Below are 19,870 nucleotides of genomic sequence, written 5' to 3'. Positions count from 1 at the left end.
CTGGGATTAAAGTTATGCGGACAGAGTCCTATATGTCAAAGAAAAGCCTAGGCATCTTTTAAATATTGAACTTTTGCAAGGCACAAAACAGAGGCACTAAATGGTTTACCATATATGCAAAGAAATATTTTTTGAAAAGGCAATTATTTCCTTGGATGGATAGATCTTGCAGGGCTGACATGTTGCATGATTAGTAAATATTACACTGCAGCATGTATTTATAAGTTTTTAGATACATAAAAACAAGCAAACAAACAAAAGAGAACAATCTATATGTGTATTTATGTTCTTTAACTCATTTTTTCCCTTTATAGAGTTCCTTACCTGGCTCTGGCAAAGACATTTGAGGCAATAGAAAACATCTCAGGAAGGTAGGTCCTTAAAAATAGGTTTCTGGGACCAGGTGACCAGCTGTTATCTGACTTGATCTGTCCACATGGGAAATATTTAAAACACTAACTCAGAGCATTTACCACGAAAAATCCAGATTGTCAATATGGTGTATAAATTTTAAACAAGTAAAAAACAACGTGTTGAATTCTACTATTTTAAAATAGGGATGAAAGAGAATTGGAGTACTGTATCTACTGCATAGTTATAAATGAAACTTTATACGATTTCAGATTGAAGACAATAGAGATCTTGTGTAACTTTCTGCGTTCTGTGATTGTTCTGAGCTCTGATGACCTTGTCCAGTGTGTGTACCTGTGTCTGAACAAGCTAGCCCCGGCGTACGAAGGATTAGAGCTGGGACTAGGGGAAACTGTCCTGATGAAAGCCATCGCCCAGGCTACAGGTAAGTTGTTCAGTGTGTGTACCTGTGTCTGAACAAGATGTCAGTGTTTGTCCAATATTATTTTTTGTTCTGATACTTCTGAAAATTATAAAGTTTTACTGATAAATCACTGGAACTTTCCATGATGAGGGATACATGGGGAATTTAATTTTAATTTTTGGTTCTAACCCATCATATGATTGAATTAAAGATTTAGTATAAATTGTATGAAATATGTTGCCTATGTCACATTTACTTAATGATGTCACATTTACTTCATGAAAAAATGCATTTCTTAAATATCAATATATTTGACAATTGAGAGATTATGTTTCACATAACCAAGTATATTTGTAGAGTTGTTTCTTGATTTTTTTTACAGGTCGAGGCCTGGACAAGATAAAGGCTGATGCTCAGGAGAAGGGAGATCTAGGTTTGGTGGCCGAGGTAAGAGTCAGTCTGACAGATATTGTATATCTTAATCACTTTACAGGGCATTGTGTAACTGATATCTCTTTTGTCTACTGATATTTCTCTTGTAGACGAGTCGGAGTTCTCAGAGAACCATGTTTGCTCCACCAAAACTGACCGTACCAGCTGTGTTTAGTAAGCTCAAGGAGATAGCGGCCATGTCTGGCAATGCTGTAAGTACATAATTAGGTAGTGCTTGGATTTTTTACGGTATCAGCCTATAAAAAGAGTATCTTGAAGCTTGAACCTTTTTGAAATGAAAAATCTGGTCATTACTGGTAATGACACTATGGCCAAAAAAAATATTGACAAAAATGCAAACTAATTTACAAGCCAGATCCAGGAATTGGGAGATTTTTGGGTTGTTCAGTGAAGATCAGGTGAAATACATGATCCGCCATGTCATTAAAAAAATAATCAAGTATGGATCAAAACAAAAAAAAATCAAGTGAGTTAGCAATTATGCATTTATCATTAAATTTTACAGGCCATGACAAAGAAGATAGAGAAGATCAAGGGAATGTTTGTAGCCTGTCGGCAGTGTGAGGCTAGATATCTAATCCGGTCACTGGGGGGCAAGCTCAGAATAGGTCTAGCAGAACAGAGTGTCTTAACAGCTCTCGGAAATGCTGCATTTAGGACACCTCCTGGGCAAGGTTAGTAATGTTAAGTAATCTGTTGAATATTGAAAGCAAAAAAAAAAATGTGTAAGTAGCACAGAAACCCTGCATTTTGAATGTTTTCTTCAGTACAATAACAAGTGTATTAGATGAACACTTTTCTGTGTTTTGGATTGACAAACTTCTGTGGTCCTGATTTTCAGATTTCCCACCAGAAGTGTTAGATGCTGGTAAAGGCTTAGGTGCTGATGCTCTGAAGAAGAAAATGGAGGAATGTGCCCTTATAATCAAAACAACTTATTGGTAAAAGCATTTAGAATTCCTGTTTAGTTTTCTTCTGAATTGTTTACATAAAGTTTATTTCCTCATCAGTTTACTATCTTTTTCATACTTGCAGTGAATGTCCCAATTATGAAGCCATTATTCCAGCCATGATTAAGTATGGTATAGAGGATTTACCAAACCATTGTAAACTTACCCCAGGTAAGACTGAAGAGATGAGTAAAGAGTAAAATCATTCTATATCTATACAAAATCACCTGCTGATATAAGACACACTCTCTTCGAAGAAGGGAGGGCATTTTGCTTTGCTGCTGTAGGTCTGTTTGTTGGTCCAACAAGTTTTCATTCATTTTCTTTGCAGCAGTTGCGCATACTGAAATGAAATTTAGTATACAGATTTTTTATAAGAATGTCTACTAGGTGAAGTTCTGTTTTGGGTATGATCAAACAATTTTTGACAGATTTATGTCCCTTAGACTTAAAAGAATTCCAATTATTTGCAGTTTCCATTCATTTTCTTTGAATGTATGTCCAGGGGGAGGGAGGCATAAGTGTTTTACAATTATCTCTTGTTTTGTAGGAGTTCCGCTGAAGCCTATGTTAGCACACCCTACAAAAGGAGTCAGTGAAGTCTTCAAGAGATTTGATGAGGCAGACTTCACCTGTGAATACAAATATGATGGAGAAAGAGCACAGGTAGAGTGCTTACATTAAAGCTTATCATATTCCCCCTCCCATTTAATAAACAAGCATTTTGTTTTGTGAAGATGTAGGTTTAGGGGCTAAAAACAAGATGCTGTTTATTACTTATATTTTGGAATGGGAAAAATTATATTTTGGAGAAAATTATGGGATTATATTTTGAAATAAGAAGACTTTATAAAAGACATGAATACAGGTGGATAGCTACAATGTATTTCTTTGTCTTAATCCTTAAATCTCATTCATTTTACCATACTTGTAGATCCACATTCTGGAGAATGGAGAAGTTCACATATACAGCAGAAACTCAGAGGATAATACAAGTAAATACCCAGACATCATTGCACGGATACCAAAGGTCAAGAATGACTCAGTGGAGTCCTGTGTCCTTGACTCAGAGGCTGTGGCCTGGGATGCGGAGAAAAAACAGATCCAGCCATTCCAAGTTCTCAGTCACAGGAAAAGAAAGGTCATTCTTAACATACTCTTAAATCAGCAGAATGAAAAAAATTGTTATAGATATTATAGTGGGCCTTGGATGAATTTTTTTAAAATAATTTTGCTGGAAAAAATAGTAATTGTTTTGGTAGTTCTTAAATTCTGCTTGATTTTCAGGATGCTGACGCTTCTGAAATAAAGATTCAGGTGTGTGTGTACCCTTTGGATGAATTTTTTTGAAAATAATACACACCTCCTTCTCTGAGGAAAAGTTGCCAATTTTTGTGGAATTTCTGGACGAATCCATTAAAGGTGTGTGTATTATCATGATCATTAAGTGTTTTCAGCTTGATTTTCATTAATTGCATAATTGATGCTGATGCTTCTGAGATAAAGATTCAGGTATGTGTGTATGCCTTTGATCTGCTTTATCTGAATTTTTAGGCAATTTTAGTCTCTGGTGAAGGAGCCATTTCATTTAATAATTATATAATGGAAAATAAAACAACATTTATAAATGAATATTGAGCTTTATTTATTGAATAAACATTAAAATCTAAAAGATAAACATCACGTTCTCTGAGGTCGATTTTGAAAATAAACGGAGAGTTCATGTTTGCCAAATGGATATTCAATGATTTATCCTCATTGTGACAACACACGATAGCAACACCATCGCAGAATTTCTCATAAATGTAATTTAATTTGATACCAAGAATCCATTATATATATACATGGTTTGTGTATTATCATGAGTGTTTCTGAAATTAAAGAAATGTTTTCAGAAAGAAATTTCTTCTATTAATTGCATAATTATCATGGCTGATATCTTTAATAAATTGCATAGCATATAGTCATAATCGGTGGTACCAATATACTTAAACTAAAAAAATTCAGGAAACTGTGAAGGACTGATGGTGAAGACTTTAGATGTGGATGCTACCTATGAAATTGCCAAGAGATCTCACAACTGGCTCAAGGTATCACTTACCTACATATATACCTACATGTATTTGAAAATTGTATTTCTTGTGTGTTTATCTTGACTTGGGCTTTCAATTTCAAATCTCAAAGCTTTTGGGTGAGACCTTAAAAAACCAAAGGCCCAATGTTATGAGAGGCATTGGCAAAATTCTGCTGCCAGGCAAGAGGCAATCGTTAGTTATAAAATTTTCTTTACAGTGTGTGAAATTTTAAAGATTTTAACAAACACTTAAGGGGGCCGACTATAGTTTTATTGTGTGAAAACTACAATTCTTCATTTTTGTTATAACTTAATTTTCAGTGTACATGCAAAGTTTGTGAAATTTTGAAAATACAGATACATTTACTATAGGATTATATAGGAAAATGCCAATTTTTAGATTTTAAAGCAAATTATACAAATACTACAATAACACAAACTATAATATTTGATAAGTAATACTATATCATACAATATATGTAAGGAACACAAAATTCTACCGTCTTGTTACCAGAGGGGGCATCTCAAAATGCAAAAAAATAGCAAATTTTTCTATTTTTATATAGTATTACAAAATATGACGTGCACAATGGATTCACATGAAAACAAAATAAAAATATTGAAGATATTATCAAATTTTTATGTTTTAAATTTCAATAGTGTATGTTTATTACTTTTTCTTCACTTTCAAGTCCTACCTATCAATTTGTCAGTTATATCAAATTCTAATTCAATTTTTAGACCTATAATATCTTAATTTTGTTTAATTTTAATGATTAAGCGAAAAAAGTTGCATTAAAACAGTAAATACGCTTCTTTTTTTTTTTTGGTGAAACATTTTGATAATTTTCTTGGTTTTAATCTGTAACCATTTTATTATGAATTAGGATGTATTTAAATGAAACACCCTTTATCTGAATTAATGCATTGCATTGTATTTTCTACCTGTCTTTTTTTTCTCATTCAGCTGAAGAAGGACTACCTGGACGGTGTGGGGGACACCCTGGACCTGGTAGTGATGGGGGGATTCCTGGGGACAGGAAAGAGGACTGGCCGATATGGGGGATTCCTTCTAGGGTGTTACGACGAGGAAAATGAAGAGTTCCAGTCTATCTGTAAAGTATGTTGGTTACCTTGTATTGAGACAAATATCAAGCAACACAAACACATGTATTGGCAAAAATTGGTACTTTCTCTTTACTAAGTGTAAAATTCTCCACATTTCTACTTGCTTGTGAAGTTTATTTAAGTGTTGGTTAAAAGTTTCACAGAGTATATAATCAAAAGAATTCGCACACAAGCAGAAATTTACTTATAGAATGTTCCTTGTAGTATAAATTGGTATACCTTAAGTAAACCAAGCATGTAAGTATCAACAAAGTGAAAACCTCTTTCTCATGCATTATACAGTAAATATCATTTAGTGCGAACACGGATATTGCGAATTTTAATACGGATATAGCGAAGTTATATTGGATCCCCAAGTACAGTGGACCTTCAGATATCCGGACGCTTCAGACGATTTTATCGGAACGAAATTTTTAAATGCTGTGTTGTCTTGTTTATTGGTGATAGATATCGAAGTTATATTGGATCCCCAAGTATATATGAATTTAACGAATCCTTATATGGATATAGCGAATTACGGATATAGTGAAGTAATTTCATAGGTCCTTGTGACTTCGTTATAACCGAGTTTTACTGTATACAGTTTGGTTTCTTGACAGATTGGGACAGGGTTCACCGATACAGACTTGGAGAAGCATGCCTCATTCTTTAAGGAGCATGTGGTGGAGAAACCCAAACCGTATTACCGGTATGACTCTTCCGTAGAACCGGATCACTGGTTTGATGCGGTGCAGGTGTGGGAAGTCAAGTGTGCCGATCTCTCTATTTCACCCACTCATAAAGCAGCAGCAGGAATCGTAAGTTGTACTTCAGAGCAGTCAATTCTCTCTCTCTCTAAAAGCAGACACTGATTTTGTTTTTGTTTTTTTTTAAAAAGTTATGACATTGTTCGCTTCATTGTCTTTGTAAGAAAAACAAGGAATGATGAAAATGAAGAAATTTACTCATTAAAATTGGCACCAGTAATACTTACTCAAGGTAGTAAGAACTGGCTGTGAATAAGTTTTGTTTGACTTATAAGTTTGCTGTAACAGCTCAAATAAAAACAGGTCAAGCTTGGTACAAGTGTTAGAATATGTCCTTGTGACTTTTATGATAATATCAAAATTATTTTACTAAGCAAGGTATCTGGTATTAACAAAGAAACTGTCTCAGTAAGTGACTATGATTTTAGGTTGATCCAGAGAAGGGTATATCTCTCAGATTCCCCCGATTTCTGCGAATCAGGGATGACAAAAAACCAGAGGACGCCACCTCAGCTTCACAGGTCAGTATAAAATTAGGTCCTGTCACAGAGGACGCCACCTCAGCATCACAGGTCAGTATAAAATTAGGTCCTGTCACAGAGGACGCCACCTCAGCATCAGAGGTCAGTATAAAATTAGGTTCTCTTACAGAGCATGCCACCTCAGCTTCTTAGGACAGTATAAAATTAGGTCCTGTCACAGAGGATGCCACCTCAGAGTAACAGGTCAGTATAAAATTAGGTCCTGTCACAGAGGATGCCACCTCAGTGTAACAGGTCAGTATAAAATTAGGTTCTGCCACAGAGGATGCCACCTCAATGTATCAGGTCAGTATAAAATTAGGTCCTGTCACAGAGGATGCCACCTCAATGTATCAGGTCAGTATAAAATTAGGTCCTGTCACAGAGGATGCCACCTCAATGTATCAGGTCAGTATAAAATTAGGTCCTGTCACAGAGGATGCCACCTCAGTGTATCAGGTCAGTATAAAATCAGGTCCTGTCACATAGGATGCCACCTCAGTGTATCAGGTCAGTATAAAATTAGGTCCTGTCACAGAGGATGCCACCTCAGTGTCACATGTCAGTATAAAATCAGGTCCTGTCACATAGGATGCCACCTCAGCTTCACAGGTCAGTATAAAATTAGGTCCTGTCACATAGGATGCCACCTCAGTGTATCAGGTCGGTATAAAATCAGGTCCTGTCACATGGATGCCACCTCAGTTTCACAGGTCAGTATAACATTAGGTCATGTCACTGAGGACCCCACATCAATGTCACTGGTCAGTATAAAATTAGGTCCTGTGAAAGAGGATGGCACCTCAGCAATAAAAGGATAGTGTAAAATTAGGTCCAATCCCAGAGGACGGCACCTCAGCTTCGCAGGTCAGTATAAAATTAGGTCCTGTCACAGAGGATGCCACCTCAGCTTCACAGGTCAGTAAAATATTAGGTCCTGTCACAGAGGATGCCACCTCAGCTTCACAGGTCAGTATAAAATTAGGTCCTGTTACAGAGGATGCCACCTCAGCATGACAGGTCAGTATAAAATTAGGTCCTGTCACTGAAGACACCACCTCAGCTTCACAGGTCAGTATAAAATTAGGTCCTGTGAAAGAGGATGCCACCTCAGCTTCACTGGTCAGTATAAAATTAGGTCCTGTCACAGAAAAGGAACAGTCATAAAGAGTGAGGATGAAGTATGCTAAAAACTTCTTTAATAGAACCAAGCTACATGTTAATGCTTTTATAAGCTTCCTTAATATAATGGACATTTAGTTCTAGTTCAGAAAATCAATATTTCTGTTGCATGACTTCAAGGTCATAACAATGATTGTCAATGGAAGATTATTCACAGTGGAAAAGTTTAGTTTCTATTTTCCGTTTTACCCAATTTAGATCTAATGTCTTATACTGGTATTGTTTGAAATACTTTTGTAAATCTGTGTAATGGATTTGGTAGATAACAGGCTACTTTAATGCAGTTTAAAAGGACCTGCTAAGCACTTTGTGACAATATCAAAACTAAAATATAATTCAAACAGTATAAAAGAAAAATGTATTTTTTCCTCAGGTGGCAGAACTTTATAACAATCAGCAGCAGATTCAGAATCAACAAAAGGCTGAAAAAGAGGAAGTGGAGGACTTCTATTGAAGATACGTCAATATAAACAATATAAATTATAAAAGTAACTTATTATATATACCTATCTAAGAATGCAATAAATTTTTAATTGAGAGAAAAGATTTTCTAGTTCAAGAGTTGTCTCTCTTTGAGAACCTGTTCAATGTATGTATATACAATATACAATATGCGTAGATAACACATAGGTAAAGCATTATTAATGTCAATGCAGGTGTAAAATTATTAATTAAGGCTAGTAAGACAAAAAAGAGCTTTTTCTCTGTGCATGCTGTTCTGCATTGATTTATTAACTTGGTACTGCAAAAAAAATCTGGTAACAAAGAGAGTAATTAGAGGAGAGAATAATTATCACTATTAAACAACACAAATGGATTTGTCAAACAGTGGTATAACAGGTGACCTATCCTAGGTAGATAGTCAACTGATGCACGGTGTCAGCTGTTGACGACTTCCTGTTGTAATCTGTTACTGCGATTTTATCAATCAGTGGTTCGGGAGGACAGGATATTAAAGCAGAACATCTAAATCACCATCAACTTCTATAAGCCTCGCTGCCTGGATAAACAGGAAGTCGAGGAGAAAAACCAATTTGAAGCCAACATGACGAGATTTTTGGGGCATGTAGATATTGATGGGTCTTTCCGCTGTTTTCTGTCCAAGTCGGTCGGGAACCTGCCTGTCACTTTATTTTACGGGACCTTATGTTGCTGGGTTTTTTTTTTACGTTTTAATGGTGAATTGGCAGTGAAGGACAATTTTGGTGTCTTTCTAAGAAATGTTATCTCTAAAAGACGTGAAATCAAATCGCTGTAAGTGACTGCTCACTCGGCAGTCTTGGTCTTCATTGATTAAGCGTTAAAAGGACGATTCGTGCAATCCGGGAAAAATCTATTTCTGTGTCCGTATTTTTGTCTTATAAACATTTTATGGAATGGTATCCTATTGACGTCATTGTCCCTTTTATAGCGGACACTAGTTGGGAATGGCTCCGTTGATTATTGGTTAGATGCAGCAGTAGTTTACTGTTATTGACAAGATTAAAACTGTCACGTTAACAGCCTCAGTTCTTGTTTCAATTTGTCAAATCTCAGTAGGGCCTCAAGCACAAAGTATTGTCGAAAAAAGAAAAATACGGCATTTGTCGAAGAGAATTAATTTTGATAGGTTACTGAAAAGATTTCCTTGACAAGTATGTATATTGTGGAATAAGACTTGTATTAATCATTGGTTAAGGGCACGTAAAAAAAATCTGCCGAAGTACCAGCAAGTTAATATTTAATCATTTTCTCTACAAGTTCCGGGTATTGCCTTTGGATCAGACGATATCCGGTTGCGTGCTGAGAGAAAACAGAGGGAAGCTTATTTGCAGTTGGCGGAGAATGGAATGGTTTAATGAAACCACACGACACTAAAGCAATACACCTGCTAAACGACAAAATCACGTATAAAACGATACTTCCCCCGGCTAAGATCTGGAGGTTTCACTGTCAGCAAACCGATACCATAGACCTTAACTTAATGACGTCATCACTTCTTTAACTAGCTAATATTCATTTCTGGACAAATATCGTGACTTTGTTAATCCCTTTGTTTTCGTAATTGTAGTGGTCACGTGTATGACTGTCGTGTCCATGGGAAGAGAGGACGATTAATTTCGACCGCTAATGTTCATTCAAGTTTCATTCAAGTCCTTTACATTCGAACAAACAACCAAATATATTTTACCCAAAGCATTGTCGATAAACGTTGTATATGAATAAAAAATAGTACTATATCTCTATTTGTTTATCGCGTGAATATATCAACACGTCTAGACCAAGATTATTTCCTTAAAAGAGTTCTCTCATAATAATACTGTTATATCAATTTCTGTTCTCGATGTAATGAGATAATTTCTCATTAGCATAATTTTGTAAGTACGTAGACAGCCTCTCCAATGAATGAATATAATAAACATCTAGCTTAAATCCTGCGATACCAGGTCGGTGTTAGAAAATAAGACCCCATATGACTGGGTGTGAGGGCAACATATGACTTGTTGTACCTAAAGGTGAAAATGTTGCCCGAGACCGCAGACCAAGGGTAACATTTTCAGCTTCAGGTCCAACAAATTATATTATGCCCGAATTCTAGTCTAGAGCTATTTTGTTATACCCTTCACTTCAGATGAAACACTGAATTGAAAACATTTGAACAGATTTGTTGGAGCTGAAGGTGAAAATGCCTGCGGCCTCGGGCAACATTTTCACCTTCAGGTCCATCAAATCATATGTTGCCCTTGTACCCAGTCAATAACTATAATGATGTTTTATGTCCCGTCGTGAAGATTGTATCATAAGCATATAATGGTAGTATTGTCATGTCTATTTGTCCTCGCGTCCGTCATTCGTAGCGTATATTTTTACCAAAGTTGATACACTTATACACACTGATGAAAGTCTTTATGATCTGACCTTGTCCAAGCTTCCCTATGACTTTAAAAAAATATTCAAGATATTTTCATCAAACTTCAAACAGCGAGAGCTATTCAACCATATCACTATTTTCAGACGTAGATTCTTCATTGTGACCTAAGGTCACTTAGCTAATGTAGCTAAGGTTGACGAAAAATATATTCGAACCTCGCGTACATGTAATAAAACTGGTAAGACCAAATTAACCATTTCATTTTGACCTTAAATCCCAACACCTTGACGTCAGTTTTTATGCCCCCATAATCAAAGATTCGTTAGTACATGTATAGAGTTTTGTCCTGTCCGTCCGTCTGTTAGTCCTCAAAAACTTGTCCATAACTTTTGAATGGGATATGGTTTTCATCATTCACAGGTTTATTCCTTGTGACAAGACTTTTCTTTTGCTACCACCAAATTTGAGACCTCTTGACTTTGGAGTTGGACCTACTTTTACAAAAAAAAATCCGAACCATACCATACCTTTGGATTGCTGCTGGTAGGACTTTTAAACTTCACATGTGTATTCACTGTGACAAGATCTTTAATTGGGTATTTAAAAAAAAAAATTGACGTTTACCTTACAGTTTTGCTCACTTTAAAAAAAAAAACTAACCTTGACCATAACTTTTGAACTGCTATTCCTACGGCTATCATATTTCACAGGTATATTCATTGTGACAAGACCTTCCTTTGGATACCAACAATTTTGACCTTGACCTTAGAGTTTGACCCACTTAAAAAAAATTTAAACTAACCATAACTTTTGAACCGTTAATACCAGCTTTCATATGTCACAGGTATATACCTTGGGAGAAGACCTTCCATTGGGTACAAACTATTTAACCTTGACCTGGAGTTTAACTTGCATTTAAGGATATCCGATCCTCAGCCAGGAAGGATAACTCCAAAAATTAATATTTTATTTGAAATCCATCAAAATGAAGCTTGAAAATGAAATTTTTTCATGCAACAATTTTCATTTTATTTATCTTGATAAGATTCAAGGTTTTTGGAAGTTGGGTATTATAAAAAAATTGACGTTAAAAGGAAAAAAAATAATACAGTTTTAGAGAAAATTTTTTTTCTTGAATCCAGCCTTATATACACCAATGCTTATTAGCATGATATGAAATAAGAAGTGATTTGTGGTGTCTTGCAATGATAGCAAAAGCTTTTTACACTATGTATTATTGAATACATTATGGAAATGTATTACCAAATAAGTATGAAAATAATGACAATTTCTCTGAATGCCTGGATACCAACAATATATTTGTTGATCAATTTACTTTAAAAATTGCATTGTTGATATTCCAATCACTTAAAAAAATTAAACTGACCATATAATATGCTTTTTAACTTTAAAGAAATACTGTTAATACCATTTGCTTTCAGATGTAAAACATTTATGGTATGTCCATATTTGGTTGGCTGAACATAGCTGGTCAGATTTTCCAAACACTCCAAGTTTTTTTCATTTAGTTTGAAAGACCTTGTGAGAAATTTTAACATTTATGTCCGTTTTTCCTTTACAATAACATTAGTAATGTTTCACAAAAAATAAACACCTAAAATATTTAATGCATAGATGCATAATACGTGTTCATATACATTATAGATTAGGAGATTAAAATTGATTTTGCTCGAGAAGCAAACTGAACAAAAATTTATCTAATTCAAAATTTTAATACATCAGTACATAAAACGAAACAGACAAAATAAATGGTTGTTTGCATGAAAAATAAATAACGCACCATACCAGGCTCGAACCAAAAATTTTCCGCTTCGAGTGTACTAAACATATAGCCCAACTTACTGAGCTATCACCGCTATACAAATAAAGACGATTTTAAAAGGACAAAGGAACTTCAAAATATTTTCATTAAACTTCATGCATGTACTTGGTACTCTCCAGAAAAAAGTGTATTCGTTTCTTTGAATTAAAATACACACAATTTTAAAAATCATAGAGAAACAGTTCTTCAAAAATTCAAGAAATTTTAAAAATTAAAATTTAAAATGTCTATTTGGCCAATTTTCATAATTTTTTAGCAAACCAAAGCTTAATTTATATTTTCCTTTTGTTCAGGAATAAATTAAAAAAATGTTAAAATTTCATGTGACATGTCAATAAAATTTTCACTTTTCAATTACGCCCAGATTCCTGCCGAATGCCAATCAAAAGCGCCCTCGTTCTTTACTTAACTTTGTGGATTCAGAGATACTTTTATGAGTATTTTTGATTTCTTAACTGCTAATTTTATAAATCTGAGGATCGGACTACCTTAAGAAATGTCAACCCCTGCCATAGCTGCCCATACGGGGGCATCTGTATTTCACAAACATCTTGTTCTCATTATGGATTTACTGAACATGTGTCAAACCAAAAACAGAGAAGTAATGTAACCTACTTGTCTGCTTTTCATTTTATTTCTAATAATTTTCAAAATATATTATTAATTATTTTTGATACTAAAGAAATTTATTGAATCTTCAAAATTTTCTAAAAACAGTTCTTCAGAGTTTCAAGAAATTTTCAATTAAAAATTTAACTCTATTTGATAATTTTGCACGTCTTATATTTTTAATCAAACTTTATGTACGATATAAACTAATAAAAATATGTCAAGTGATGCCTAATTTTTTTAAAATTTTGATGCATTGTTTTTAATCAAATCTTTGTAGTTTTTAAGCTATAAATGTGTGTCTAAAAGCATGAAATTGTCAGTTGATTTTATGGCTAATAATTTTCAAAACATTTTAGTTAATTATTTTGGACAAATTTAGAAATAAGGTCTGGCCTCTTTTTGAATTTTTATGTATCCATTTTCAATTCGTTGTTGATAAATATTTTGGAAAATTTGAAGCCTATTTTTTTTTTAAATTTATCAGGAATACATCAACCAAAAATTTTGTCACGATCTCCTTTTGAAATTTTTTTTACTATACCTAAATATTTTGGATTTGTTATCAAACATTGTCTTAAGTAAGTATGGATGAAATTCTCTCCCAAGGTATTCGGTACTCAAGAGCTTGCTCTGAATATCGATCTTTTTTTTTTTTTAATGCGAGGCAGGTCACTGAGAGATAAGTTGATGTTACAGGGATTTCAACCTCCTCGTTTAAAGTCATTTATGACGTATTTTTGGATAAGTTCAAATAACTATGAATTTAAAATATCTATTTGTTTTACTAATTTATGTAAAGATATTACTTTTCTGTAAATTCGAATTATAAATCGGTCGCGTTTCAAAAATATTATTGTCTGACATAAATAACATATTATATCATGGACATCAACACTCAATCTCGTAGTTATATATTTTTAGCTAAAATACGACAAACATGTATATACTAACAAGTCGGAGTTTCATAATTTCTGCGCTATGATATTATATTATGATAGGCAAATACAACCTACTACTGGGTTAGACTACGGAATGTTCCGTTAACCTGATCACGCAGTTCCTAGGCTCGATCACGGCGGGCGTAAACAGTCATCAGGGGATGTTTACTCCTCTATAGGCACCTGATTCCACCTCTGGAATTTCAAGGGGTCCTGTTTTATGCCCTTTTTACATATTTGCATGTAATTTTTTTTAAAGATGTTTCTAGATTGATCACTTTTCGTTATTTTCAAATTGACCATTCTAACTGATAAACCAGACATTTTAAATTATTTTTATGTTCCCATGTATACGTGTCCTATGAACATATTTCTACTTTCCTAGTAGTTTGTGTCTTTTAATGATCGACTATTGACATATAAATACATGTATCTGTTTTACCAGTGGTAAGTGTGGGTGTAAAAGACAGGCGTTTAAATTGATAGCAAAAGCATTCCACAATGACCTATGTCGATTCAAACAAGTGTAACTTGCTATATTGACCTCTTATGGTTTTAATATTGCTTAGTCCTCTGCATTAAATTTTGAATTTTGGGTCGATCCCAGATAATAGCTAGTTCACAGCTTCGTCCGTTAATCTGCTCATTACTATACTGTACTGTGATAAGTAAGTAATAATTGGGTATCGTTATAAAAATTGGTCCAATCAGTACATTCCTGGACAAGTTCAATAAAGAGGCGGACGTGTTTCCTTGAAAAGTACTCAGTCAAGATTGTGTTCGATACCATTACTCTCGACCCCTTTAAGATTACATTATCATTATTATATATTTTAAAAAAACAGCTGAATTAATATATTACCAATAATTAATAATTAAATAATAAGTGACTGTCATATTTATAAAAGGTAGATGAGGACAGATTTTGCGGGCAGGCCCGGCCTGTGACTGTGACAGAAGGTCGAGCCCGAGGCCGTGCTCGCACCGATCCCTAGTTGAATAATGAAAAGCGATTATGTATATAGCCGGTAATTCCGTGTAGTTATGGCACAATCTAGGATTGAAAGTAATCAATTAACGTCTTTTTTATGTAAATGTTTTCTTGATTTGATTTTTCGTTATTACACATGGTCTTTTCATTCATGCTTTGCAACTTTTTGAGCAGAGACTTGTACATGTACAAGGGTCTCTGAAATTTAATAGTCATCATTGTCACACGTCATTCTGTAATCGATAATGATGTTTTACTATTATTATCTCTTGTATTAATATGAACAATACAATCCTAGGAGTGGAAGGATTAATCTATGACGGCAAAATTGTGAAAATTAAAACAGATAACGAAAACACAAGGTTTAAAAATACCAATTTTTATTACAAACTTAAAAATATGTAGCAATATAAACAATACAGTTCTCAAACACACAAGGCCATGGAAATGAACGATTATTGCACAACGTATGATCACATACACCTTAAACTGGCCCAGAGAGACAGGTGCTATTTTGGCATGGGGACCCACTGGTCAAAAGTTATCAACAGGACGGATTCCCAGCTAGGAACAGGAGGTAAACTTGGGAGTTATTGCTTTCAAATAAAAATGAATAAAAAAAGAAGCAGTTTTATAGCGCTTTTAGAAGGGAGAATAATGGCTAAATATGAACACATTTACACTGCTCACCACAGTCATTTGTCTCATTAAGGTTAAAATCTTATATGAACTCTTGATATTTTAATATAAAATTTTAATTGCTAAAATTCAAATTTAGAAAACTGTTTGACATTTAACTAAAAGCTGCAAATTCTTCTTAAGGAAGTTCTAAACACTAACAAGAATTGTTTTTATTTTTTACTTGGAGAAAACTTTGTCATATTGAGGTTTGCATATTGAAATTATTCAGTTCATTTTTCAATAAAGGGTACCTGTCTTTTTTTCCGCAGTAAAAATGTTCAGAGACAATTAATGGACTATTTGTAAAGAGAAAACATATGATTGGTAGTAATGAATTCAGATACATAATTCTAAGTCTAATATAATGTTAAGAATACTTTAATCATAGATAAATTCATATCACTCTAATGACATAAAACTACCCTACAAATAAAACTCTTTAGTGTGCAATGTATAGAGCTTCCTTAAAGATAAAATACAAAGAAACCAAGGTATGAGAGTGTTCATTGGAGCATAATCAAATTTTGTTAATTAAAACGTGACAGCAGTTATGATGACCAGTGGCTAATACACCTGTCCTAGAGGCCAACAACAGCAAATAATGAACATGGTGTGTATAAATAGGCTCTATCAAAATGATACTCGATACTCCATAGAAAACCTAATTCCCATCTGTATATATACATATAGACCATCATAAAAAGTGTACGAATATATATAATCTTTTGTACGAACGTCTTGAAAAAATTATAACTAATATAAAAATAATTTAACTGCTTAGCTATATAACATATGATATAATATGTGGAATATCTAGTTAAATAAAAAACAAATCTCCACTACTCATTTGTAGAATGTAAACGTACCACTCTACTTTGGGACTTTAATACGATAATTGATGCCCTCCAAAATATGTCAATATAAATATAAATATAAATACTAAGTGACATGGTCACTTATGGCAGCATGTACCAAACCCAGCAACAACCGTGAATATCGTGTTAGGGACATGCTGTCTTCCCCTTAGGGAGATTTCACAACAACAGATCCTAGAAAATGTAAAGAATCTCTGCTAAACCTCTACGATTAAACACGTCAAGTGTCGTCGTCTTTCATTCTAGCTATGTTACCCAAATCCTAATTGGCCAACAACATGTGAGGATACTGTGCCGTATATGAAATGTTATTCAAATTTATTCCATCCATGAACGACTTGTCCGAGTCGGGTGACACAGCCACGGAATTGGCGGGAGATGTCAGCGGAGACGAGGCTGACATGAAGTCGTTCAGATGACCAGGGACGTAGCCATGACTGGACATCGGTGACCGGACCATTCCGTTTTCACTGATTGGAGAGGACGGACTGCTGCCGTGCTGAGGTGAGTGCAGCAGATGTTGCGGCTGTATCTGCTGGAGTTGCTGATGATGGAGCTGTTGTTGAGAAAGAAAAACCCGGTTTTTCTGATCCATGTAGAATTCGAGGCGTGGATCTCTTGGAGACAAGGAACGTGGTCTCTGTGGAGAACAATAACCGTTTGGATTAGGAGGATGAAGTACCGAAGACCGCTGGCGGAAGAAGTTCCCAAGTTCTGTTGGTGAAAGACGCGTAGGTCTTTTGGCGTTAGTTTTCAGCTTTGTAGATCCAAACTTTGTCTGTGCAAATGAAGCTGCTGTAAATTGAGTAACGGGGTTATCTTTTGACACCAGTGTAGCTGGCGGTGCGGGTCTGGATAGAGTGGAGTTGAACAGTGAGCTGGATGGCGACGTAGAAGCGCTGGCTGACCATCCTTTTGATGACGTCGGCGATGACGGCGATAAGAGAACAGGTGACAGACAAATATTGTTCAGTGAAGCCGACAGGTTGTCGATAGGTTTGAAACATTGTGCATCAGGATTGAATGCACGGCCTGCGGCCTGGATTTCGCGATCAGCTGTTTCTGTACTCTCGTCTTTTCTATCACTAAACAGAATTTTTATTTGTCCTTTTTCTCCGATACGATATGATACTTCTGCAGGGTCAATCCAAACGGTAAGTTCCTCCGGAAGATAGGATTTGACTTCCTCCAAGGACAAACCGCACTCACTTGCGGCGTGGATAAACACGGGATCGACTTTCTCGCCGTTCATTCGAACACATCTAAAGCCAGATCCTTTAAATGGTTTGTCGGGATACCAGTGACCTTGAAACTTTCTCTTCAGTCCTCTCTCTAACTCCTCTGCAAGCATATCAACCCGTCGTCGTGGTAGTTTGTTATACAAGTACGATATGACAAAGTTAAGGGCAACTGAAACTTCCACGTGCATTGTGTCCTGTGTTTAATCGTGTTTGATTTGTAAATCTATACTCAGCTTTCGATCTTCAAAGAGTGTTTGTGGTGTCTTTCGCCCTGCGAATCTGAATAATGCTGAAAGTAAAATAAGTAATGCTATATTCATGGTAGTCTAACACGATTGTATGATGAATCAATAATTCACAATGTGTCTTACACGACACAGCTGTTATATCTATACAGATCTATATGTTCAAGTCGATACCTAGACTTTTCTACTTTTCTTTTTTCCCTTCTCCCCCCAGAAACAGAGGTAACCTTCATAGCGAACGTTACATGCACTATACAGAATTCCTATGTGTGATGTTTGGATAGATTGGTAAATAAAATAATACTAATACCAGAAGCCGCAGAATTGCTGTCATTTTGAAAGGGACCGGCATTTTGATTGGCCGTGAAGAAAGAGAAATTTCAAGCATCTTGTTGCATTGTTCGCTCAGTGCCTTGTTTACATTTGTATCAAATGTTCGGGATATTTGTTTCCCCCGCAGAGGAGAAAGCAGTTATATTTAAATGCTACTGAGGCAGATCATAAGAATGAGTATTATTTCTACGTAAATATCTCAATGCATTTTCGTGACAAAACAACACACTGTATCAAAAGGAATTCCTAGATTAGCGTTGTATTGACGTCACGGTGGGATAGGAAGCAGAAGATAGTAACATATTGATGAGTCCTACTAAAGTGTTTGTCCAAGTTCATCAAAAGTTACCGAGCACGTGACTCTACATGACGTTTGAGGGGGAAATGTCAAATTCGATATTTAAAAAAATGTTTTATAATTGTAACACCTAGCTGTCAAGTTTTTTTTTTCGCCTGAGTTACAATTGAATATGTATATCATATATTAAAAATGTTGTAGAAATAAACTTTCACTAACCTTGGCGTAAGCTCCGTTTTGAGATGCGAGATAAGTTATCGTAAAATTACCCCCTATTTATCGGGCACCAGGCAGCGCAGTCACTATATAAATGTAATGTATAAATTTATTGCGGAATAGAGACAGTGCAGTTAAGTGGGGTTTGGTTTTATTCTCCAAACCTTTCACATTTGTTCAATCCTCTAATGCGTGTTATCAGAAGTTATTGAATACCAAAACACATATTGCAAAGATAATGCTGGGGTAAAAATAGGCTTATGACGCAAAACAGTGTTTCACCTTCAAACTTGCAAGGGATGATGATCCAAACAGTAAACAAGCAAAGAATGTACAGAAATCCATAACAGTATGTGTTACTTACTCTGATCATTCCGAAGTCAACAAGTCAGACAAAATAAACTGTAAGAGCCCTGTAAAACTGACCACTGCCCGTGAACTGACAACATTTGATTACCTCTATCTTACCATATGGATATTTTTCAGGAAAATGTTACATGCGATATACTTCCAGGTGAATAAAAATTCTTTTAAATGGAAAAAACTTACCTTCTAGGAAATAAATTATCCAGATTGAATTACAAAAAGATATACGAGTTTATACATTTGTTTAGCGTTATCACAGTCCTATGTTGAGGGACGTATTCCCTCCCCGTATGTTTGTCTTGGTGAATGTCGTGGTTAGCTGTGCTATAAATACAGGCCTTATTAATATTCATGAGCTCGCAATAATACATAATTACAACACGCTACTTGATATACAAGCGATGATCAGGTATTTGAATGAGCATATGTTCCTGATCATTGATTTTATAAAATTATATGGTATTTATCGTAAATATAGTTTTTAAGCAAGTTCAATAACTTTATGGAAAACAAATACAAACATGTGAGATCAGCTATGGATGCGATATTAT

General features: G+C 34.9%; 2 protein-coding genes across 5 annotated transcripts in view; one reads left to right on the top strand and one right to left on the bottom strand.

Annotated features, from left to right (window-relative positions):
• Nucleotides 1-8,383, top strand: part of LOC134248577 (DNA ligase 1-like) — a 29,079-nt gene extending 20,696 nt beyond the window's left edge. Inside the window, exons 10-25 of the mRNA XM_062730994.1 lie at nt 315-371; nt 624-796; nt 1,158-1,222; nt 1,318-1,419; nt 1,734-1,902; nt 2,070-2,169; nt 2,264-2,349; nt 2,729-2,844; nt 3,113-3,319; nt 3,466-3,519; nt 3,561-3,600; nt 4,186-4,268; nt 5,220-5,372; nt 5,980-6,177; nt 6,555-6,647; nt 8,203-8,383. Of these exons, the coding sequence (XP_062586978.1) occupies nt 315-371; nt 624-796; nt 1,158-1,222; nt 1,318-1,419; nt 1,734-1,902; nt 2,070-2,169; nt 2,264-2,349; nt 2,729-2,844; nt 3,113-3,319; nt 3,466-3,519; nt 3,561-3,600; nt 4,186-4,268; nt 5,220-5,372; nt 5,980-6,177; nt 6,555-6,647; nt 8,203-8,283 (1,777 nt within the window). The 3' untranslated portion in view covers nt 8,284-8,383. The remainder of the gene's footprint in view (nt 1-314; nt 372-623; nt 797-1,157; nt 1,223-1,317; nt 1,420-1,733; nt 1,903-2,069; nt 2,170-2,263; nt 2,350-2,728; nt 2,845-3,112; nt 3,320-3,465; nt 3,520-3,560; nt 3,601-4,185; nt 4,269-5,219; nt 5,373-5,979; nt 6,178-6,554; nt 6,648-8,202) is intronic.
• Nucleotides 8,384-15,427: 7,044 nt separating this feature from the next.
• LOC134248537 (protein Tob1-like) lies at nt 15,428-19,653 on the bottom strand. Of its 4 annotated transcripts, none has more exons than XM_062730931.1 (2): nt 19,503-19,653; nt 15,428-18,150 (listed from the first exon to the last, which is right to left on the bottom strand). In XM_062730931.1, exon 2 carries the CDS (start codon nt 18,047-18,049, stop codon nt 16,883-16,885), a length of 1,167 nt encoding a protein of 388 aa, XP_062586915.1. In that variant the 5' UTR covers nt 18,050-18,150; nt 19,503-19,653; the 3' UTR covers nt 15,428-16,882. The 4 variants fall into 4 exon arrangements, with proteins under 4 accessions (XP_062586915.1, XP_062586916.1, XP_062586918.1 ...); XM_062730932.1 differs by lacking the exon at nt 19,503-19,653 and adding an exon at nt 18,957-19,112; XM_062730934.1 differs by lacking the exon at nt 19,503-19,653 and adding an exon at nt 18,417-18,563.
• Nucleotides 19,654-19,870: the final 217 nt, after the last annotated feature.

This window comes from Saccostrea cucullata, unplaced genomic scaffold, assembly GCF_032062105.1.
Source record: "Saccostrea cucullata isolate Sc308-1 unplaced genomic scaffold, CSIRO_AGI_Scuc_v1 ctg55, whole genome shotgun sequence".
Classification (NCBI taxonomy): Eukaryota; Metazoa; Mollusca; class Bivalvia; order Ostreida; family Ostreidae; genus Saccostrea; species Saccostrea cuccullata.
This window is presented reverse-complemented; position numbering and strand designations above follow the sequence as displayed.

Bases quoted from the DNA above. Each gene is read 5' to 3' on its own strand.
- LOC134248537 (XM_062730931.1), bottom strand. From the start codon at position 18,049: ATGCACGTGGAAGTTTCAGTTGCCCTTAACTTTGTCATATCGTACTTG.